The sequence below is a fragment of the Cibotium barometz genome, chromosome 49 (assembly GCF_041138505.1).
Source record: "Cibotium barometz isolate CiBa-2024 chromosome 49, ASM4113850v1, whole genome shotgun sequence".
In the NCBI taxonomy this organism is placed as follows: Eukaryota; Viridiplantae; Streptophyta; class Polypodiopsida; order Cyatheales; family Cibotiaceae; genus Cibotium; species Cibotium barometz.
Window position 1 is genome coordinate 26,151,299 of NC_141094.1, and position 25,171 is coordinate 26,176,469.

At 44.6% G+C, this 25,171-nt stretch overlaps 1 protein-coding gene across 3 annotated transcripts in view; it reads right to left on the bottom strand.

Moving 5' to 3' along the window:
* The window catches only part of IMP4 (Ribosomal RNA processing Brix domain protein), a 65,162-nt gene extending 40,938 nt beyond the window's left edge, over positions 1-24,224 (bottom strand). For 2 of the 3 annotated variants that reach the window (XM_086786379.1, XM_086786377.1), the window contains exons 1-4: positions 24,146-24,224; positions 23,923-24,042; positions 23,740-23,823; positions 5,092-5,201 (exon numbers count right to left, since the gene is read on the bottom strand). In XM_086786379.1, coding sequence (XP_086642505.1) covers positions 5,092-5,201; positions 23,740-23,823; positions 23,923-24,042; positions 24,146-24,155 — 324 coding nt within the window. In that variant the 5' untranslated portion in view covers positions 24,156-24,224. The other variant, XM_086786378.1, reaches the window with a different exon arrangement.
* Between the last annotated feature and the right edge of the window lie 947 nt (positions 24,225-25,171).

Below are 25,171 nucleotides of genomic sequence, written 5' to 3' on the forward strand. Positions count from 1 at the left end.
ACATTAGCGCACATGAGGGCATCCAGAGTCTTCACAGTGCTTCCCCCTGGCCACATATACATCCAGTACATAAAAGCCCTTTGATTTACAGGCACATTGAGTGCTTGACAAGCATCAACACATTGCCCAAAGCATCAAATGCGAGTGCCTGCATGCAAATCAACCCAATCGGCACAAAAGTCCCTTGATTTGCACTGCAATTTGCTGCAATTTTGCCCGAATGTGCGATTTCTCACATCATACAGCATGTATGAATGCCCAATTGCACAAATACATCAAAAGCCCCAAATTTTGACATCCAATTTCCTGCAAATTGATCCTGATTGTGACCAATGTCACCCAATTTTGCCAATTTTGCTCAAAAATTGAGCAATTCAGCACCTGACCTGCTCAATTGATGATTGTACCTGCTCAATTGCAAATTGGACATGCAAATTCCAAAAAATTGAAGCAAATACCTCAAGTAATTTTTTGATTTTTTTTGTTGCAGGAAAGGGGGGTTTGCTGATGCTACTGCAAAAAGAATTGTGCTGATGAAGGACTCCTCACACTTACCAGTTGTACGGATAGCTGGCTGCTGTTGCTATGAAGCGCTGGCTGCGCCTGGTTGGCTGGGCAGCCCTCTGCGCTGCCTGGTTGGGCAGCGTGGCTGCTGCTGGGCAGCAGCTGAGCAGCCCACGTCTGCTGACTGCCTACGCCCAGCTGCTGATGGGCAAGCGAGGGATCAGACGGCGCTAATAAAAACCAACGCCTCCTTCATTCGCACCGCTTGTCGCCTACGTGCGAAGAGAAAAAAAAACGAAGAAGTTGCCGCCGTTTTCGCCTAGAGGTGGCGGGTTGTACTCGCCCAGCGATAATACGCCTGCGCTTCGACGGCTCGCTTGTAGGCGTGTTCGCCTCGTGGGACTCAACTCGTCTAACGCCCAATGCTTGTTGCAACAATTCTCACGCGACCTACGACTAATTCGCTACCTGCTGTGCAGCGCTTTGCTGCGCTGCCTGTCATGGCAGCTGCTGACACCTGCAACACCCAAGCTAGCCGCTATCTGTAAGCACCTGCTCCACAGCCTGAAATGCAGCTTCAAACTGTTCGCATGGAACAGCCTCACAATTTGGATAAGCTCTACTTGCCGCTGGGAGAGGATCAAGACAGCTACCTAAGCTCTGATACCAGTTGAATGGGAGAATAAATTAGGGTTAGGTTTTCATGTGGGAGACATACACAGAGAAGAAGGGAGAGAGAGAGAGAGAGAGAGAGAAAGAAAGAAAGAAAGAAAGATTTTATTAACGTCTTCCAAAAGACCGAACTCGGCCTATGAGACAAATCGGAGTACCTGTATGGGGTATCCTCTGTCATCCCAACAAAATGAAAAAGTACTGAACAAAAAAAAGCTGAATCTGGGTGTGCAGGGGATGGAGCTCTACTACTAGGAGAATGCAAAGCTATATGCATGGAGTATACAATCATGATATGCAACCTAGCTAGCTCCATCCTGTGGGATAAGTCAACTCAAGCATAGAGTGTGTGACTCCCCTATCACACATGTATATTGCACTAGTACACATAGTGCACTTAGTACATTAAAAGTACTAAGTGTACTATGTACTATAACTTATGGGCTTGTACACACTATAAGGGTGGGCATAATGCCTTTACCCCAACAACCACCTGGGAGTACCATGACCAGGTATGTCCCTCCTCAGCAAGTTGTCTGGATGCCTCAAAAGCAGCCCGAGATACCCGATTTAGTGGGAGCTCCCGCATCCTGTGTATAAAAGATATAGTCTGGAACATGGCCTCTACTAACATAGGTGGTACAACAAACTCCGCCGAAGGATATCATGTGGTACTGAAGGTTTGCTGCGGATCATCCGTGAGCATCAAAATCTGAGGGCGCTCTATCTGTGTCCATGAAGATGTAGCCAAACTTGGTGCCCATACTGCTGCTCCATACATCAATGCTGGAGTAACTAGTGTATCAAATAGCCACCCCTTAGTACGGGGCTCCTGGAAGTGTGCCTGGTGACACTGGCGTTCCAAAATTGCTAGTGCTGCGTACCCTCGTGTCACTCTGTCTCTGGCTGCCTGTGCCATAGAGAATCTCCCTGATGAGCTGGTAAATGTGACCCCAAGGTATACATATGAGCCCACCACCTCTAATTGAGCCTCCTCATATGTGCGTCGCTTACGGCGTGTAAGAGACCGCATCTGTCTACTGGCCTGCTGCTGTGTTATTTCCCCTTTCGCTATCTAGGCTTGGAGATGTCGATGAAGCTCTCTGCACTCATTATCATACCATCTATTCTGGGGCATGTCCCCGGATCTAGGTGGCTTCCCTGTCTGGAGATGGTGTGGAAAGCTGTGGCTAGCTGCTGTGTGCAGTATGTGTGAAAGCTGGGCCGTCAGTACATCGATGGGTGCTGTAGGGTCCATACCAAAGAGGCCATCATGTACTTTTGAATCATAAACGTCTGCAAGCTCCCGGGTAAAGTGGAAGATGGTACGAGATGCCTGAGTGGTCGGGGGTGGCAGATCAAGAGAGCTCCTAAGAGAAAAAGCCAAATAAGTATGGTCCGCACCAATGGGGCATGTCGGGATAGTGAAAGAGTCTATCAGGTCTGTGCTCTCCCGCGAGCCCAATATGTAGTCCACAGTGCTGCTACCTCCCGATTCTGGCCATTGTGACATCCCGTTATAAATAACGAGATGATGTCTAGCTCCCAGGTCCAGAAGGACAAAAACTGAGCACGAGGGAAGCCCATAAGTGATGTACAATGGTAAGAAGCAGAAGCAGCTACTAATGACCTCAACAAGATGTAAAAGAATGAGATAAAAAGGGGGAAACGGGGGTCAGCCCTTAAATACTCCCCCATAGTGTTGGTCGGCCAGTAGTAGCAGGCCGATAGCAGACCAGTAGCATAAAATGATAAAAATGCCTAAAAATGGTAGAAAAATGTTGAATAATATCTACTAAAATATGTCAATGCAGGGTCTCATAAAATGATCAGTACAAGCATAAAAAGGTGATATAGACCCTCTGGAGATAATATAATCCAACACAGAGAACCCATGACTCACACATAGAACACCTCAAAAGGCCCAATCATAATCTTCCTCGTTGAGAGAAAGATTATCCATTGTATCTTCCTCGTTGAGAGAAAGATTATCCATTGTCGTGAATGCTTTGTCTTCTTTTGATGTGTAAGCTTCTACTACGTCTTCATCTTCTTCTTCTTGCACAAGGTTGGCCTGTGTCTTTTCTTGTTCTTTGGCCATTCTTTTGAAGCATTTGTCTTCTATGTGTCCAAGCTTCTTACAAAAGTTGAACCTAGTTGTTTTCCCTTCGCCAATCCTTTGTGAACATGGCATTCTCTGGCTGGAATGCAGCTTTTGCTTGTTTTGTGAGACGGAGGTGTTCAACCATAAGGACGGTTACCATTTCATCATGACATTTCCAAAGCCACCCTCAGTACAGTCAGGGTTTCAAAGAATTAAGGGAGGTGTTCTCCTAGGGTAGTGCTTTCATTCATTTTCAATAGAAAATTTTTTACTTGAGAAACACCTTCGAGTTATTAATTTTGTTACCAAACAAATTCTCATCCAGTACCTCCGTGGCTGACTTGTCAAAGTTCACATGGTGGATGAGACTGTCTACAAGACTGAGACCAATGAGGATGAGACCTTTGTCATCTTTGTCATGCCAAGCTTGAACTTTGTCAGCACCTTGATTTTCTCTAGATTCCATGTCAGTGCCTTTGACCACATTCCACACTCCATACCTCATCAAGAGAAGCAGATCTTTGTTTTCCACGTAGGAAAGTTCACCTTTTCTCTGAAAAAAACCTAATTTTGATGTTGTGGCATTTGCAGGTACAGCTGTTGTGAATGGCATCGACGGAGCACTGAACGGCTACGGCGATGAAGTGGTTGGAGCTGAGCAGGCGGCACATGCAAGCTAATAGCAGCGGATGGGTTGTGACGGATGACGTGCTACTCAGGGCAGCGCAGAAGGCAGCAGTGGCACTGATGTTTGCAGGTAGCTACTATTGGGCGGTGCACAGGTGATGGCGTGTCGGCAGTTGCAACAACAGTAATGGCACTTAGAAGTGTCGAGCAGCTGGTGATGATGGCAGCGTGGGCAGCTAGGCGAACAGCTGACGCAGCAGGAGCAACAAATGCTGATGATGATGGGCAGCAACTAGCAGTGCAACAAGGTGGACTGCACGCTGTACTGTGGCACTGATGATGGCAACTGCAGAAACCCTAGAGTCATTAGAAACCCTAGCTCTGATACCAAATGTTGACTTAGGGTTAGGGTTTACACACGTACACCTAAGGTAAGGTGAATAGAAGATTACCATAGTGTGTGTGTATGTGTAGAGAGAGAGAAAGAGAGAACAAAATTCAAAATTCTGGAGAGAGTGATTGCACGACTCAATGATGATTTGATTGATTCATGTGTTGATGCTTCACCAAGTACAAGCTTTTATAGCCTTAGAGGCTCGTTTGAATGACATCACTGCTTATGTCAAACAAGTATAACATCTAGATATTTATTCTAACCACTCTAAGAGTGGGTTCATGCATACTCACCTACACACAAATGTGAGTGTTCACACACACACATACACAAACAGGGATTCACACAAACGTGAGACTCCGAATCCCAACAGTTACATACATCTGTGTCTTGAACCTTCTAAAAAGGGAAAAATGACCTACATAAAACACAAATTAGCCAATGAGGTGATAGCCCAAGTGGTGTAGGTGTTTGCCTAGAACCAAGAGGTCCTAGGTTCAAAACCTCCCAAGGTGCTTCCTCAGTGGCATCACCTATGGGTGGATAAAAAGCACCTATACAAGCGGTGAAAAATGGTAACTACAGGACGATCTTGGGCCTAAGGCTAGTCAGGAAAAAAAATACACACACACACACACACACACAAATCAAAAACAGGTTCATAACCAAACATTTAATTTCATGACTAGCAAATCCAACCCAATTAAAAAGATAGAGCACAACTCATTTTCCTATACATAAACTAGTTAAAGAAAGCAAAATAGATTCTAGCCATGGTACTCAAGCATACCTTAACAAACTGTGAAAGACGACTGCTTGGTTCTCTTGATGTAGTTAGCAATATTTTTGGATCTCTATCACTCGCATGTGCATACTCATCGTCAATATGGCTTCCAAGATCTAGCAAAAAACAATCATCACACTTGCTGAACTCTCTCTCTCTCTCTCTCTCTCTCGCTCTCTCTCTCCATGATGAGATTCTCTTGTACTAGTGCTTATATATCCCATGTACTCCCACATGATCATAGTTGCTAGGCGTTCCATGAAACGCATTTCATAAACACTTCTTTCAAAGCCCAGACGTTTCAAAAACGTTTCATACAAAACAAGGAGGGGGGGGGATTACAAGCCCCAAAATTTATATATAAGTTTATAATGTGTCAAAAATATGTTGCCTTCCCTGCAAAACAATATTAAACATGCATCATTTACACATTAAAACATGTTTTCAAGTTAAAACTAAAGAATCTGGGTAAAAAATGCTTAAATCGTACAATTCCCAGGTGGACACGAATGAAACGCGTTTCATTCGTATGAAACGTTAAAGAAACGTTTCATTTCATTCAAACTAAACGAAACGCGTTTCATTGCAACTATGCACATGATGACTATTGCATCAACCTCTACTTTCAGAAAGTTATGTTAGGTACACTTGTTTGTTTTCCTTTTCCATGATGAGACATGCCAGGGATAGCATTGTATCACTTTGGTCTCATAGACCCATTGGGTCTTTAGAGGACGTCTAATATAACTCTCTTTCTTTCTTTCTTTCTCTAGCATGCAGCCCATATGATCATGTAACGCACAACAGGACCTTCTTTATACCTTTAGGTTAATGAGCATGAAGCAATCCACTTTATGTTGGTGTAGGTCCCATCTCTCTCTCTCTCTCTCTCTCTCTCTCTCTCTCTCTCTATATATATATATATATATATATATATATATATATAGAGAGAGAGAGAGAGAGAGAGAGAGAGATGGGACCTACACTATATATATATATATATATATATATATATATATATAGAGAGAGAGAGAGAGAGAGAGAGAGAGAGAGAGGGAGAGATGGGACCTACACCAACATAAAGAGAGAGAGAGAGAGAGAGAGAGAGAGAGAGAGAAAAGAAAGAAAGAAAGAAAGATATATTAAGCGTCTACTAAAGACCCAATGGGCCTATGAGACCAAAGTGGTACAATAATGTCCATGGCATATCTCATCATGGAATGGAAAATAAAACAGAATGAAAACATAAATATAGCTATCTCATCAGGGTGATACAAAACTGTCCATGGAAACTCATCATGGAAAACTAAGAACATAAAAACATGGGAGCAACATCAGCTCCGAGTAGATGGTATACCACTCTCCAAAATGTCAAGCATGGGGTTGATGAGTATGGCCGAGAGGTCTCCCTCAGCTATGTCACGTGGAACGGTAGCTCGATGGCGGTGGAGCATGTCCTAGATCTGGAGCTGAAGATACAACTACACACGAAGAGGATCAATGGAGAAACACCAAAAGTTGTGAAGCTGGGAAAATCATAATTTCTATTAATGTAGAATCCTCCTTTTATTATTACAAGAGATGGTCTTTGGCCGATATAGCAACTAATACATGTAGCAAGTAAATGCTCTTATGCCATGTGTACATCTAGGTGTGCACTTATGTGTACCTATACTAATATAAGTGCTATGTGCTAGACTAAGGTCTACAACCATTCATTAATCCTAACACCTAATGTGCCCCTAGCACTTATTAATGTAACATTATGTGATTGATGTAGTGTCCGCCCCTGTGACAATAGTGATATTTCCCTTTCTTCTTCTTAGATGTATCACCCAGTGATCCAAAATCCACCTTGCCTTCAGAGAGAAAAGCATGTTGTCACATGCACTGTGCACTATAGTGCATGGTGACAAGATGGCTCATCATCATCAATGCAACATTGTATATTATTAGTACCTTTTAGGATGATATTTGTCGTCCGCCGTGACCCCATTGTAATCCTCAGTCCAGGATAAGTCAGGCACAAGCTACGTAGGTCATTCTCTGCCTTAGACAGTCAGTCAGTCAATCCAAGTCCCTTAACCCACTTGAAGAGATGCATTCATGCATGTAGTGTCAGTAGAAGTCTTAGGGTTTGCATTAGAAAGCACTCCGCATAATGCATAGCATTCATCCACTGCATTTAGACCATGGCAGAAGCCTTCAGATACCATCTAGCATTCATCAGAATTTATCCAGTATTATTCCCATAATTTACAGCACTTATTGGGCATTTTTACATCATTTGTATATTTTTGCCAAGACAGATGCAGTCGGCCAGCCCTTCAGCCAACCGACCAGCATCTAGAGATAATATAAATAGGTGAGCTTTGCATCATTCCATTCATTCATATCTCATTCAGCCTTGAAGCACTCAACGCTTGGAGCCTTCAGCACACGGAGCAAAAGCGATTGCGGAATTCAGCACATCAGCCTGCATACAGTGTACACTTTCTCTCTCTCTCTCTCTCTCTCTCTCTCTCTCTCTCTCTCTCTCTCTCTCTAATCTCTTAAAGTTTGAAGTCTTAAAGTGGATTGCTAAACTCGCAAAACTCAGGATACAGAAGACGGTGTGAGCATTTGTGTGACAGGATCCTCAAATTACGAATACTTTTGCTGCATGTTACATTGGTGTCAGAGCCAACTTGTCCACACACACCGTATCCTAACGTGAGGGCATCCTTGGATGGTCAGATTGCATTCTGGCATGACCAACGACTTCAGCATCATGTCTACAGAGGAGAGTACCCAGCAGCCAGAAGACGTCTCCCCCGAAGGAGACCTTGCTCTTCTGACTACAGTAGACACCACAGCTCTACTCAAAGCTCAGAACCAGCTTCTCACGGAGCGCCTCCAACTCTTGGAGGCAACAGCAACACGTCCTCCTTTGCCTCCAACAACCCCCGACTACATCTCCCTCTTCTTTCAGATGGAACAACAAAGAAGAGAAGACAAGGCTAGAGGGAGAGAAGAAAAAGCAAAAGCTGACGCAAGAAAGCAGCACGAAAAAGCTGAAGCTGAAGTAAGAAAGCAGCAAGAAAAAGCAGATAGACAGGACTATGAGGAAGCCCAACGCAGGATCGAAGAAGACCGGCGTCAGGCTGAACTCTGTAGGGTTTGAGCTGTTAGGGTTAGGGTTTAGAAGGCACTTCAACAAGAGGCGTGAGAGTCAGAGAGAGGAACACGACTGCTCATGTATTGAGTGTTGATAAAAATGAAGTACAATAGCCACATAAAGATGTGACCTAAAAGGTGTGTTCACATGGTCCGGCCATAAAGTGTGCCAGGTGGACCAAATCACTTATAAATCATTATAAGTGAAACTAAGCTAAAACTGGGGGAAAAAACCTCCACTAACTGAAGTAAAAAGTGCCCCAGTAACCTACTGATGATCACTAGCACTCCCCTGGGTGCATACACAGCATAAAACCCAACCATAGTTTCCACGAGTTTCGAAAACGGGAGTGCGGAGCACGGCGGGAAACGGAGTTTCGGAGTTTCGGCCTTCGGAAAGAAACGGGGAAACGGAGTTTCAGTTTTAGGGTTTAATACATACATATATAATTAATAAAAACATTACAAAAGCTTGAAAAATACATCTTTGCTCAAGTTCAATGTCAAAGACTCAAATGATAGATCAAAATTCAGAAATGACAACTGTAGGCTCAAGGCTCAAGCCTCAAAAGAGTCAACACAAAACAAGATCCATCATCCATAATCCATATGTATAGACTATAGTAAATACAAAACATGATCAAAAAATATCCATGTGGCTGGCAGCAACTGTTGGCATGACAAAATCCTAGAGCTAAGTGCTCCAAAAATCACTCATCAAGATCATCCATGGAGGAGTCATCCTCCGACTCATGAGAGTCAGGCTCACATGAAGAAATGGTAGGATCGTGGTCCTCTGCCTCTGCTAAAGTGGAAGCGATGGATCCCCCCCTCTGCCTCTGAGAATGGGTGGTGCAGCGGGTGTTGTAGCTCGGCTTTGTCAGCTCCTCATAAAGCAAGGTGTACATATCACGCTCATTCCGTGGGGTCTCTGGAATGAACCTCTCCCTCCTGATGTCGATCTTATCCACATTCACCTGCGAAGGCTCCGGATGTGCAGGCATTCCTCTCAAGGAGCTGGAGGTTGCAATGACAAAACAACAACCGCTCTAGCTGAGCGGTACTCAGCCTATTCCTCTTCTTTGTATGGAAGAGGGCCCTAGTGCTCCAATTCCTCTCACATGGACCCGAACTGCAATCCTGTGAGAGCACTCGAATGGCGATGCGTTTCTGTTATTGAAATGCACATACAATTAGAAATTAGAACTAAGTGGAAACAAGAAAGATGCATATTGTACAGTGTACTATGTAAACTGTAGTTAAGGGTAGTGAATTACCAGCGTGGGAGCACAATTTCCATACTTCTCCCACCATGAGACAGGCTGTAGCTGAGTCTCTCGAAGCTTTGCAGTCTCTCGACCAAAGCTCCCTGTCTGGTTGCGAAAGGCCAAGAGATCATCCTCTATACATTTCAGCATGTGCATATTACCAGATGTCAAGTTCGTGATGTATGTCATGAAGCCTTCTTCTAGCTCCTCGTTCTCGTATTGCTCCTCATCTCGCCACAAAGGATGCAATACATGTGATACTGCATGAATCGGCCTGTGAAACCAATCCCATCCCCGATTCCACACAGGCTTGATTTCATCAACCCTTTAGAGATCAAACCATAAGATAAAAAAGGACAAAAAACAAGAGTCAAGAGTCGAGACCAATGTAAAGACTCAAGAGTAAAATAAAGATAAGAAGTAAAGCAAGGGTAGCCATGACCGAGGAGACTTATTGCTCTGCTCTCAAGTAGTTTTGCTTGTTGATAGCCTCCCCACTCTTGTCCATGTACTCGTATAAAAGGCCTAGAGTACTGCCCTCCATGTCTGTAATGCGTAACACTGTGTAGATGGGGTTGAGAGTTTTGATCAACCCCTCAACCTCTACCCACCACTCCTCTCTCATGACATCACGCACAAAAGCTCTTGCCTTGGAGCTCTCTCTCTCATCCCACTCTAGCCATTCATTTGAGTAGACAGTGCGTACCAACTCTCTGCGGACTCGTAGGAGTCTCTCAAGCACAATGAACATGTATGCAAATCCGGTGGCTGCAGGCTGCAATAGCTCAAGAGTGCTGTAGGCCCGATACATGCTCAAGACTTTTGGCCTCTTCTTCACAAACTTCACCATGCTTCGTCCGGTGCGAAAGATGGCTTCAACCCATTGTATTTGACCTATGTCCTCAATCAATAAGTCGAGGCTATGTGATGCACAAGGGGTCCACACAATGGCTGGAAATTCATCCTCTAGCATAGAGCCCATCGACTTACAATTACTTCCATTATCTGTCACCACCTGCACAACATTCTCAGGCCCAACTTGCTCTATAGCCTCCCTTATATGTGTCCAAATAAATGCACCTGTAACTGTGAGACCTGGGAGGGAGGCATCAATGGCTTTCAAAAACATAGTGCCTTTGCAGCATGACACCAAAACATTGTATACATTTCTCCTGCGTACATCTGACCACCCATCACACAATACAGTGCAGCCATCCTTTTTCCATGTTTCCTTCAAGGGCTGTAGCTGCACTTCTATGCATGATTTTTCCCGCTTTAGCTCTCGTGTCCGCAGAGCCTCAGATGTAGGGCCATCCCACTCGCATCCAATGCGGCTGATGGCCCTCATGGTCTTCCTCCATTGATTTGTCTTGGCCACATGAAAGGGAATGGCACACCGTATGAACATCCGGGTGAGCTCCCTAGTTGCCTCTGCAATTGCTTGCTTTTGAAATCCTGCTTGGATGCTAGCCCTTTGTACAGTATTTATTGGAGGGGTGTCTTGTGAATGTGATACATCACCTGGCAAAGGAGTCCTCCTTGCATGCACACCCGACACTGAGGTAGAGGAGAAATCTGATCCTGTGTCTCTGCCTCTGGCCCTCTTTGCTGCTGCTGCTTGACTTGAACCAGCTTCATGCTCTTGACCACCCATTGCTGTAGATACTTCCTCTTCGGGAATGGCCAAACGCTTTCGCCTCCACATTTCAAGGCTTTTCCGAACATCTAGAGGAACAGAGGGGCATGGCCCTACATCTTTGTTTGGAACATGAGCAAGATGGTCCTTCACACGGGTGACACTCCCCGTTTTGACCAACCCACAATATCTACATCTCCATTTCCTGGAGCCACCAGATCCTGCATAACCCCCCACTTCTCCACATGCTGCCACCTCCACATTTCAAGGCTTTTCCGAACATCTAGAGGAACAGAGGGGCATGGCCCTACATCTTTGTTTGGAACATGAGCAAGATGGTCCTTCACACGGGTGACACTCCCCGTTTTGACCAACCCACAATATCTACATCTCCATTTCCTGGAGCCACCAGATCCTGCATAACCCCCCACTTCTCCACATGCTGCCAAAAAGGATCCGGAGTCCGAGCCATGTTACTTAACTTACTTGTGCGGTTCAAGGTCGGGAGACTCGGAGAGATTCGAGAAGTGGAGGCTGTTTTTCTGATCCTGCAGGCTGCGAGCAAGGTGCGACCCCTTCTTGCTTGGTAGAGCTTAGATGGCAAAGGTGGAGGCCCCAAGTAGAGGTAGAGGGCGTGGTAGAGGGCTGATGTGGAGGTAGAGGGGTAGAGGGCAAGGTAGATGGGTAGAGCAGCTCCAAACAGGCGGCGGAAACAAGCGCACAAAATGGCGGCGAAAAACAGCACGTGGGTTTCTAAACCCTGGAAAAATAACGCCTTGGAAACGTCGTTTCTGGAAACTGGGAACCCAACAAACCCCCCTGGAGTGATATGTGATCACTGTACATCATTCACCAAAAGGAAACAAATTCAAAGCAGTGCGGAATGCTTCGAATTTCGGACGTGGTAATGCCTTGGTGAAGATGTCTGCCACATTCTGATCTGTAGGGCAGTAGATCAGACTGATATGACCTGCCTGGAGTCTCTCCCGAACAAAATGATAGTGAATCTCAATGTGTTTCGTGCGAGCATGAAACACAAGATTCCTGACACGGCAATGGCACTCTAACTATCAGTATAGATAGGTGTAGGCTCCTCCACTGAAACATCCATATCAGTCATGAGACAACGCAGCCCGACACACTCAACGGTAGTAGTGTACGCTGCTCTGTACTCTGCCTCACAAGACGAAGTGGCCACTGTGGTCTGTTTCTTGCTTAGCCAAGAAATACATGAAGAGCCAAGAAAGAAACAATTTCCACTAGTGGAATGTCTGGTATCAAAATCACCAGCCCAATCTGAATCGCTGTAAGCATATAACTGCATGTCACCCCCCTCAGGATAAAGCAATCCAAGAGACAAGGTACCCTGCAAATACCGAAATACACGCTTCACAGCTTGCCAATGTGACAATCGCGGGCTGTGCATGAATTTGCTCAACTGAGATACGGCATACTGAATATCTGGTCGTGTAGTACACAAGTAAATAAGGCACCCAACAGCCTGAGCATATGTAGTGGCATCAAATAAAATACTGTCATCCTGTAGTGACACTTTCATCCCAGGCTCCATAGGAGTGCTAATAGGCTTGCAATCCTGAAATTTAAACTTCTCCAGAAGTTTAGCAACATACCGAGATTGCAACAACCCTATGCCTCTGTTATCCTGCACGTATGCCTGATCCCATGAGCAAAAGATCATCTACATAAAGACTGATGACCAGCAGATCTTTCTCTTCTTTCTTTACATACAAAGTGGCTTCTGATGGATTGTTCACAAAGCCTTGAGTGAGCAGGAAAGCATCTATCTTTGCATACCAAGCTCGTGGAGCTTGTTTCAAACCATACAAGGCCTTTTTCAGCGTGCATACTTTCCCTTCATGACCATGTTCTGCAAAACCTATGGGCTGATGTACATAAACTTCCTCCTCGAGGTCCCCATGTAGGAAAGCAGTCTTGATGTCCAACTGATGAACAACCCAACCACGATGTGCAGCCAATGCAAATGACACACCTAAGTGTCAACATACGGGATGTAGGAGCAAATGTCTCCTCATAATCAATGCCCTTCTTCTGTGCATAGCCCTTTGCAACTAGACGGGCTTTGTACCTGTCAATGGATCCATCTGCATGTCTTTTCAACTTATAGACCCACTTAGTACCAATGGCTTTCTTGCCTTTGGGCAGATCAACCAAATCCCATGTTTGATTCCTTCTAATAGAATCAAGTTCATCCTGCATGGCTTTGTTCTAATGCACATTGTCTCGTGCATCCACAAATGAATCAGGCTCATCATCATCCTGTAAACTGGCTGCCATAACCATATTTAAATCCATGATGTGTGCATGCTCATTGGTCCGTGTCTCCCTACGAGTACGACCAGCAAGAGGACCCTCTAGATGGCTGTCCTGTAATGTCCTCAAGTACCATCTAGGTATGTGTCTGACCTGTGGAGCCTGTTGCCCCATATGTGGCTCAACTTCTGGCTCAATTTGCTGCTGAATTTCTGCACCACCTTCATGATTGGCTGGCTGTCTTGCACCCTCATGGGTTGGATCACCAACTGTGGAATGAAACTCCATAGGTAGTAGACCTTCAAACACATCATTTCAGCCTGATTTGCATCATAACCAACCATGGATATTTCTGATTTTTTATCAAAAATCACATCCCGACTAGTAAATATCTTCTTGGACAGTGGGTTATATAACCGGTAGCCCTTGCTCTCACGGCTATACCCAACAAAAATACATTTTGTGGCTCTATCATCCAACTTCCTCCTCAACTCTTTGGGTATGTGTGCATATGCAAGACACCCAAAAGTACGAGAATGTGATACCGAAGGCTTGCAGCCATGCCAAGCCTCAAAAGGAGTAATGGAAACCAATGCCTTTGTGGGACATCGATTCAAAATATGACAAGCACACCTAACAGCTTCCACCCAAAAGATATGTGGTAGCTTCTTTGCCTTTAACATACATCTGGCCATCTCCATGAGTGACCGATTCTTCCTTTCTACAACCCCATTCTGCTGTGGAGTACAAGGAGTAGTATACTGATGCTTAATACCTCTACTCTCAAGAAAGGAATTCAACATGTGTGACACATATTCCCCCCCTCGGTCAGAACGGAGAGTCTTAACCTTGCGTCCTGACTCTGTTTCAGCAAGTGCTACAAAGGCCAAAAATGCATCATATACCTGTGATTTCTGTGTCAACGGATAGACCCAGCATATACAAGAAAAGTCATCAATAAATGTAGCAAAATAGAAGCAACCTCCTAATGACTTCGTCTGCATGGGACCACAAAGATCACTGTGTATAAGCTGCAACTTTGCAGTTGCTCGTAGAGCCTGATCACGTGGGAAGGAAAACCGATGCATTTTTCCCAAAATACATCCTTCACATATGTGATCTGGAGGCTTCTCCATAAGAGGTAGGTCTGTGAACATGTTATGTCGCTGAATAAGCATAAGACTACCAAAATTTACATGCCCCATGCGAGCATGCCATAACTCCGCATCAACCATAGCTGGAGTAAGAGTGAATGCAAACTGATCCACTGGCTGAAATGCATCCAACTGATAAAGTCCATGACATAATGTACCAGTAAGCATCAAGGTCAAAGCATTAGTTTTGTCTCTGACCATGCATTTGTCATCATCAAAGTTGACTTGCATACCACACTGTGCTAAAGAAGAAATGGACAACTGATTCTTCTTTATCCCTAGTACATATAAGGCATCTGTAAGGCGAAGAATAGAGTCATCAATGGTTGTGAGCTGAATCTCCCCAATGCCACGAACCGGATATGAAGCATTATTGGCACACTGAACAGTTTTGCCAACAGGGACAGGGCATACATTACAAAACAAATCCCTGCGAGATGTGATATGCTTTGAAGCACCACTATCAAAATACCAAGTACATGCATGCTCAGTCACACTGAGTTCCTGTGAAGACCAAGAGGCATCATGACTGCATGTGTAGAAACAGTAATCCCTGTCTTCAACAAAAGAAGCAGTCTCCGGAGGAGCTTTAGAGGCATCATTTACAGACATCCCAGATTCCTTTGCCTTCTCTTTGGCAATCCTCTTCCTACACTCTGTGATGTAGTGACCTAGCTTCTTACAATAATGGCATTTGCCCTTCTTCTTGGGCTGTCCATCACCTTTCTTGGTGTCCTGAGATGAACCACCATCACCTGAATTCTGATTTGAACTCTTTGGCTGAGATTTGCCTTTCCCTTTTTGACCTGTCGTAAATGCTTGTTCAGCACTTGCGTTCATGTTCATATTCTTCCTGATTTGCTCTTCCTCTAACAAGAGAGCAACAAGTTCCTGATACTTAAGGGGCTCAACAGCATTCCTCATGCTAAGGTTCAAAGAGGTATGAAAAGCCAAGTAGGATCTTGGCAAAGAGTTTAAGATGGTGGACACAAGCTGTGTCTCAGGAATAATCTCATCCACATTGATGAGTTGCTCTCTCAAATCCTGCAGCTTGTTCAAGTGGCTAGACATATCATCTCCTTCATGCATCTTCTGATTTTCCAGATCTCTTTTCAAAAATGAGATCCGTGCCTCATTACGAGCAACATACATTTGCTCCAAAGTCACCCATGCATTCCTTGAAGAGCCAACTGAACAAATATGAGGTATGATAGACCTCTGTACTGACAATGCAATAAGTGATAAGGCTTGTGCATCTCTGGCATCCCATGTCTTCTGAGCATTTGTTCTTTGAACAGGCAGTGGCTGACCTGGTGCCTGTGCTTGTCCTCTTCCACGAGCACCCCCTTGGGGAGGAGTCTCTGGAGCCAATGGACCTGGACGTGGTTCATCACCACTAACAAAATCCCAAAGACCTTTTGCCACGAGCGCGTTTCTCAGCATAAAACTCCACTCAAGCCATCCAACTTGTCTTCCTTAGACAAGTACGTAAACACATCACTCTGCTGTTGATTTGCCATTATGCCAATGCACAATCTTGTACCTGTGTATCAAAAAACCCAAAAGCAACAACCCTGAAAGCAACTGTACTCCACTCAATACAGCTTACCCAAATATGCCTGCACTCTCAATCCTCTGAATGTGCAACAAAATGCACCACTGACTGAGTAGAGCAATGAAAATGGCTCACACAGTGCCAAAATGCCCAAAAATGCCCAAAATTACTGCACCCAAAACCTTGCAAAAGACCTGTAGAGATTTCTTTGCAAGAAAACCTCCCTGTATCTGCCAGAAAATTTTCACAAAGAAAATGCCTAAATTTCAAAACATGTATGATGTAAGGCTTACCAAAATGTGACTTTGCAGGTACGGAACATTAGCTGGTCGACTGTACGGAGTAGACTGTCCAGAACAGAGTACTGGTCAACTGTACGGCGGCTGTACAGAGCTGCAGGTACACGCAGGCAGGTGCTGGTCGCCTGCTGTTTGCTGTACAGAGCACAACAGGAGCCTGTACAGACAGTTGGTGGCGCTCCTGTACGGGCAGCTGGTGGCGAACCTGCACGGACTGCTTGTGGCGAACTGGTTTGTACAAGCGACTGTGTACGGAGCAGCTGCAGGGTACGGAACAAAACAGGTCACCTGCAGGTACTGTACCTGGGCGTGCAGCTGATGGCGAATGGCTAGGCGACGAACTGAGCAGGCTGGTCAACCAATGTACGGAGCAGAGTACGGAACAGGACAGGCGCCTGTAGGGAGTGTACGGCTGAAGGCGACTGCCTGTTCATGGCTGCAGCTGAAGGCAACTAACTGTACAGGCAGTTGATGACGACTGACTGAGTGGCTGCAGCTGAACTGAAAACAGGCGAACTGATGGCTATGGCCTGTACGGACAGCTAGGCTAACCTGCTCTGATACCAAATGTAGGGTTTGAGCTGTTAGGGTTAGGGTTTAGAAGGCACTTCAGCAAGAGGCGTGAGAGTCAGAGAGAGGAACACAACTGCTCATGTATTGAGTGTTGATAAAAATGAAGTACAATAGCCACATAAAGATGTGACCTAAAAGGTGTGTTCACATGGTCCGGCCATAAAGTGTGCCAGGTGGACCAAATCATTTATAAATCATTATAAGTGAAACTAAGCTAAAACTGGGGAAAAAACCTCCACTAACTGAAGTAAAAAGTGCCCCAGTAACCTACTGATAATCACTAGCACTCCCCTGGGTACATACACAGCATAAAACCCAACAAACTCGCCGCTCGGAAGCACCAACGAGAGCTCGATCAAGAACGTATGTTACTCGAGCACCAAAGAGAAAGGGAGGCCATGCATCTTAGATACCAACACCTCTCTTCAGTTTCCCTAGCCTCAGGTGCCACCGGCCACCAACCCGCGACATCGACTACCGTCATTCGAAGTCAACTGAATTTTAGTAAGTATGATGGTAAGTGTGATCATTTAGCAGTTAATCAGTTTATTCATCAATTTACTGCTCATTTTCCATTAGCTAGGATTACAGATCCTCAGGACAAAGTGCACATAGCGGCTCCCCACCTTACGGGTGAGACAGTCACTTGGTGGCAACATTGGTCTAGTCTTCATACAGACCAGACCACAGGTGTCACAACTTTTAGCTGGGATACATTTGTTCATGACCTTAAGACCAGATTCCTCCCGCCCCAGTATATGACTGGCCTGGCAGATGAGTTCTATGGACTCACACAGAACGCGTCTCCAGCGCTTAAGTTTTTCGGAAAGGTTATCACTTTAGCACAACAGTTAGGACTATCTGAGCGGGCCAAGATGGATCAATTCATTCATGGATTAGATCCCAACATCCGGTTCACAGTTCGCAACTTTGAACCCAGTACATATGACCGGGCTTTGGCTCTTGCTCAAAATGAAGAAATGAAGATTAACGGAGGCAAGCCCAAGCAGTCATCACAGTCCAATACCAAACCCCAACAGCAGCCATCTACTGCGCAGCCAAGGAAAGGTAATGCATCTTCTAAAGATGCTAAGAAGGACAGCAGTAATAGCTCTAGTTCAGGGAGTAAAAAGGATAAAGAATCCAAGCCTAAGAAAACCCCTGAGGAAAAGGCTAAAGCAGGCATCACTAGAGGTTATCTTCCTCCAAAGGAGCAAAGGAAATACCAGTCAGAAAACAAATGCTTCTTCTGTCATATCATAGGGCATGGTAAGAAGGATTGCCACAAATGGCAAGTGGAGCAAGCCTCCAAAGCACCTTCTGCCGCAGTTGCCACAGTATCTCCAGCTCCTCCAGCCCCACCTACTACCACAAATGTGGTTCAGCTTTTACCTCCTATGCATCCTATGCCATTCGTGGTATTTGATGCTAAGCGGGAGGGTGAGAGCGATGCTACACAGAAAAGCCTCATCCGAGCTTATGGCTCTGCCAAGGGCCGGCAGTTTGTAGTCCTGTTTGACATGGGCAATTTCGAAGACGCCATCTCTCCCCAGTTGGCTAACAAGATAAGCTGCACATTAGTACCATATCATTTGGATGTGGACGGGTTCACACCTGGTCTTTGCATCCACATATCTCAAAAGGCACAGCAATTTGCCTTTCAATTTTAGAAAGCCTCATTCCAACGAGATTTCATTGTCTCGCCTCTTTTGGGGTGTGACATGATCTTAGGAATCCAGTGGTTTCGTCAATATGAGCCTATTCCCGATTGGGGACAGGACACTTTTACTATTTGTAAAGGTTTTCCTGAGCCCGTCATGATTCGTGGGGATAAAAGCATTCTTGGCATCCCATTGATTTCGCATCTCCAGGCCCGACGAGCTATCCGCAAGGGAGCGGAAGGAGCACTACTTTATGTTTGTGCTCAAACAGCCTCTACCTCATCGGTAGCCCCTATCTCATCTTCAATCCCACAGTTAGCAGACCTCCTGTCCAGACATCAGGACATTATGCTTAGGGACGATCTTCCACCCAGTCTCCCTCCATCATGTCCTGAGGACCATCATATCGATTTGGTCCCTGGATCAGAACCTCCTAGCAGGTTCCCCTATCATCTTTCCAAGGCTTTAGAGAGCGAGCTGGAAAGACGCTTATCTGAGCTCCTCTGAGCCGGATTCGTTCGGCCTTCTTCCTCACCATTTACTGCACCCATCCTATTTGTGCAAAATAAGGACAAGTCTGCACGCCTTTATATAGACTACAAAGCATTGAATAAACTCACCATTAAGAATAAGTTTCCTATGCCAGGGATTGAGTACATTTTGGAGCGTTTAGACAGTGCAAAATTTTTCACTAAGATCGCCCTCAAGAGTGGGTACCGTCAGGTCCGCATTTTTGAAGTTAACAATCCAAAAACAACTTTCCGAACACAGCGTGGTCACTACAACTTCATAGTCATGCCTTTTGGGCTTACAAATGCACCCGCAACCTTCAATAAAATGATGTCCAGGATTTTCGCAGTCCTCATTGGTAAGTGTGTCTTCATCTTTCTTGATCACATACTTGTATTCTCAGCCACTACGGAGCAGCATGAGAAAGATGTGGATAAAGTCTTGCAACTTTTGCAAGATAATGGGCTCTGCATAAACACCAAAAAGTCTATCTTCGGCGTTAAAGAGGTTCAATACTTGGGCTATATCATCAGTTCCGATGGGATTCGATTAGACCCCTCAAAGGTTCAAGAGATCTTAGATTGGGACATCCCTCAGACCGCCCGAGAGATCCGTTCTTTCGTAGGTCTTTGTCAAGCCTACAGCACCCATGTTCATCAGTTTTCCAACCTTGCAACACCTCTCACCGACTTACTCAAGGGGGTGAAGACTCGTAAACAAAAAGTCTCAATCACAACCAAGGCGCTTGATGCATTCCGTGCACTCTAGAAAGCTGTCTCAGAAGCGCCTGTTTTAAAGTTAGCTTCTTGGGATGAACCGTTTGAGGTCATTACCGATGCAAGCAATGTAGCCATAAGTGCAGTTCTCCAGCAGGACAATTTGGACCTCACTTCTGAGCATGGCCATTATTCACTACAGAACAGTTGGTTGGTCTTCAAGAACCGCCTCTGTGTCATTCGGGAAAAGCGATTAGCTCTTCTCCATGATGCCCATGACTCCTTAGTTGGAGAACATAGAGGTATCAACAATACCCTTGAGAAATTAGAACGGTCTTTTTATTGGCCAAAAATGAGACGTGATGTATATTCACATGTTCAAGCCTATAAGATTTGTCTGAAAGTTAAGGTTCCACATACAAAGAAGGCTGGGTTACTTCAACCTTTGCCTATCCCCAACGGACCTTTCATCGACATCTCTATGGACTTTGTAGGGCCTCTACCAGCATCCACCGGATCCCGTAACACTCAGTGTTTCACTATTGTGGATCACTTCAGTAAGTTCGGCATGCTCCTCTCATGCAAGCATATGGCCACAGCTGAGGACGTAGCCCGTCTTTTTCTCAAACATTGGTACCCAATTTGTGGTTTGCCTAGCACCATTACATTAAACAGAGATTCCAAGTTTACCTCGCATTTCTGGAGGGCATTATTCGAAAACTTTGGAACTAAGTTACAGTTGTCTAGTGCATTCCATCCACAGACAGACGGCAAGACAGAAATCTATAACCAATTGGCCTTTGATGTTCTCAAGTCATATTGTCATGACCAGCAGTCCAAATGGGAACATTATCTTCCATTGGTTCAAGCCATCTTGAACGATACTCATTCATCCAGTGTCGGACGAACTCCGTATTTTCTGAAATCATTGAGTCAGTTAAAGACCGTTTAACCAAAGCACCAGGAAGCTTATAGCAGACAGGCAAATAAGTATAGACGACATGTCTACTTCAAGGAAGGGGATTGGGTCTATATGCGCATCATGAAACAGAGATTGAAACAAGTGGTCAAACATTGTCCCAAGCTTTCATTCCATAGTTTTGGACCTTTCTCGATAGTTAAAAAAATAAGTGATGTCTCCATGAAGTTAAAGTTGCCTAACAGTTGGACGATGCATGATGTTTTCCATGTTTCTTGGCTAAAACCATATATTGGACCAAAAGTGTTTGATGTTTCAGCAGTCAGACATGGTAGACAAAGCAGAAGTCATCGAGCCTGAGTAGATCCTTCTTCAGCGTTGGAAGCATGGTTCCGATCGACGTATACGTCAGTTCTATACAAAGTTCCGAGATCGAGGTATCCACGAAGCCATTTGGCTAGACAAGGAGTTCTTTCAAGAGTACCCCCAGTTGTTGGCGGACTACTTGGAAGCCATGAACCTGCCGCCAAGCTAAGCAGGAGGAAATGTCACATGCACTGTGCACTGTAGTGCATGGTGACAAGATGGCTCATCATCATCAGTGCAACATTGTACATTATTAGTACCTTTTAGGATGATATTTGTTGTACGTTGTGACCCCATTGTAATCCTCAGTCCAGGATAAGTCAAACACGAGCTACGTAGGTCATTCTCTGCCTTAGACAGTCAGTCAGTCAGTCCAAGTCTCTTAACCCACTTGAAGAGATGCATTCATGCATGTAGAGTCAGTAGAAGCCTTAGGGTTTGCATTAGAAAGCACTCCGCATAATGCATAGCATTCATCCACTCCATTTAGACCATGGCAGAAGCCTTCAGATACCATCTAGCATTCATCAGAATTTATCCAGTATTATTCCCATAATTTATGGCATTTATTAGACATTTTTACATCATTTATATATATTTTGCCAAGACAGATGCAATCGGCCAGCCCTTCAGCCAACCGACCAGCATCTAGAGATCATATAAATAGTTGAGCTTTGCATCATTCATATCTCATTTAGCCTTGAGGCACTCAACGCTTGGAGCCTTCAGCACAAGAAGCAAAAGCGATTGCGGAATTCAGCACATCAGCCTTCAGCGTTTTTCTCATCAGCATCTAGGAGCATCAACGCTTGAGCAATTCATCCCCCCTTCAATAAAACGCAGCATCTACAGCATTCAGCCATGATAGAAGAAATTTCAGCTTGCATAGCTTGCAACCAATGCTCATTCTCATGTGCTTCGTCGTAAGAAGAAGGCTCTTCTGAATCAAAGAGAGACAGCGACATATCTTCGCCAAATATTCTACATCTGGACTACACCGACTAGTCCATACCTACCCACTCCACTTAGCGTATTCACATTATGGACCGCTTGTATATATTCTAGTATGTGTGTTAGTCACTTTATCTCTTTTGTAGAACTTTCATCTTGTGTGTTCTCTTCTAGGGTTTGTAAGAGTGTGTGCTTGCAAGAGCTCAAGCTCCCTTCAACCCTGCATCTTTTCAAATATAGCATGCAACCGGTATGATCTAACACACAACAAGACCTTCTTTAAACCTTTAGGTTAATAAACATGAAGCAATCCACTTTAATCTTTATTCGTTGGAGATAGAGCTCCAAAGAGAGAGAGAGAGAGAGAGAGTGTAGGTAGAGACAACACTTGATTGGATCCCAATCTATCCACTTAAGGGTCCCATCCTACAAACAAGCTTGCTTAGAGAACTTCTTTACAATACAAGAAACTTTATGAAGATGGTTGGCCAAGGATTACCAAACGAAAGGACAATGTAGACCAAACCTCGACTGAATCAACAAACAGATTGAAATCAAGTGTGAAGCCAATTCGGAAAGCCCTATGCACGCCCAAATCTACTAAGGGAGATGCAAGAATGAAGGCTAAATGCTGAAGATAGCTTCGGAATGCCTTGGACTATAGCACAATGAGTGCTTGGTTGAGATGCTGGTCGGTTCATCTAGACTAATGTCGGCCAGTTATTATATGCTCACAGCTGCTGATATTTAGCATTAAATGTCATTTTTTCATCATCGTTTCACACGTGTCCTGCATGATGGCCGACTGTACTTGATGCTGCCGACTAGCTGCCTGAGCCATTGTAAGGCTGCCAACTAGGCATAGGACACTTGTATGTCCATTTTGGTGTGCCCATGGTGGCCCACAAGCAAGGCTCGTAGGGCTGGCCATAGGGCTGTCCTAGAGCCTTGACTCTCTTTTTGCTAAACAACTTCTACATGCTTCTATATGCTTGCTATGCTAGGGTAACCTACATAAACTAATTGTTCTCCAAGTGGGTTAGGTGACACACTCCTAAGGCTTGGAAAGAGTTACGTAGCTCGTGCCTGACATGTCCTTGGCCTAGGGCTCACAATGGGGTCACGATGTACAACAAATAATTCTAAAAAAGGTACTAATATTGTACTCAGTACAAGTATGGCACTGATGATGATGATGAGCCAGTGTGTCACATGGTGGTGCATGTGACTCTCTCTCTCTCTCTCTCTCTGTGCTAGAGTTATATTGACATCTAGAGGATCTATGAGTCAATCACAAAACATCCATCATGCACATTGGCATGCCAATACACTTTACGAATAGAGAATCTGAATTGAAGATCCAAATCCCAGAGAACATGAGATTCAAGTTTAAAAAGGTAAAAATGAACCAACTACTGAAATGGTGGGTTGAGAGTTTATTGAGGTGAGTATCACAAAACGCGAGCAGGGTTTAGGGCTTATAGGGCTCAGCCAGGTTTTGGGTCTACTGCAGTTGGCAGGCAACATATAGGTTTAAAGTTTTGTGAGCTACGAATCAGTTACTGCAATAATTTTAGGGTTTATAGAGCTTAACGTACCAGCAGTTTGCTCGTCTTCAAGGTCTACCTCGTTTCTCAAGGCAGCCTCTTCATTGCGGAGCTCTGTGGGGATGGGCTTCCCCTCTGACACAGAAAAAAAAACCTAGGTGAGCTGTAGGACCCAAAAAAACACAGAGACGAAACCATAGTTGAGCTACAAGAAGCTCCGAGCTTCTTTTGTACCTTCGAGGGCCTGTCGGATCTTGCGCTTCTTCTCGTAGAGGGCGCGCTCTTTACCTTCCAAGCTCTTGCGGTAGAGATACTCACGCCGAAGGCGTATGTTCCTCTTCAGCATCGTGTTGTCTGCGAAGAAATTGTAAAATGGGTTAAACAGGCTGTTTTTTAAGATAAATATTAACTAATTTCCACAGAAAAGATTTTTGGACCATTTTTCGCGTTGGCAGACCTCGTGGCATACAAGTAGCGGAACGGGGTTACGCAGAAGGCAACTTCACGATGTTATGTCTCCCAAAAAAAAAAAAAGAACTTCAAGTGCTCAACCGGAATTGGGCTGTAAACAATAACTGGTTACGATGTGAACCCACATGTGGTGTGGGCACTCGTGTCATATTTATATTTTCCACGGTCGGAAGCTATACCAATCCTAGAGAATTTATTCAGTGTACTTGTAGCCCGATATGACAAAATCGAAGCCTTTAGAATCTGTCATCTCTCTCTCTCTCTCTCTCTCTCTCCTTCTCATAGGACATTAGAAGTGGCCCAGACTCGCCTTCAACGAGCTGGTTGCCCCTCTCTCTCTCTCTCTCTCTCTCTCTCTCTCTAACTCTCTCAATCTCTCTAACTTTCTCTATTAGTCTCTCTGACTCCCTCAACAAACTTTCTCTCTAAGACACTCTCTCTATCTAATTCTCTCTTTCTAACTCTCTATCTCTCTTTAACTCTCTCAATTTCTCTTATTTTCTTTGTTTCTCTTGAATTGGCAAACTCTCTCTCTCTCTCTCTCTCTCTCTCTCTCTCTCTCTACCTTCCTATAACTCACTAAGTCTCTCTTTTAAACTCTCTATAACTCTCAAGCTCCTTTGCTCTCTTTATTTCTCTCGAACTGGCCAACTCTCTCTCTCTCTCTCTCTCTCTCTCTCTCTCTCTCTCTCTCTCTCTCTCTCTCTATATATATATATATATATATATATATACACACACACACGCTAACTTTTCCTCTCTCTAACTCACTCTCTTTATCTTTCTCTAACTCACTCTTTCTCTCTCTTTAACTATATGTAACTCTTTCTCTACCTCGCTCTCTCTTTAACTCTCTCTCTCTAACTCTGTAACTCTCTCTTTATCTTACTCTCTCTAAATCTATCTATATCTTACCCTCTCTAACTATCTCTCTACCTCACTCTCACCCATTCTCTCTTTTTAACTCTCTCTCTCTCTCTCTCTCTCTCTCTCTCTCTCTCTCTCTCTCTCT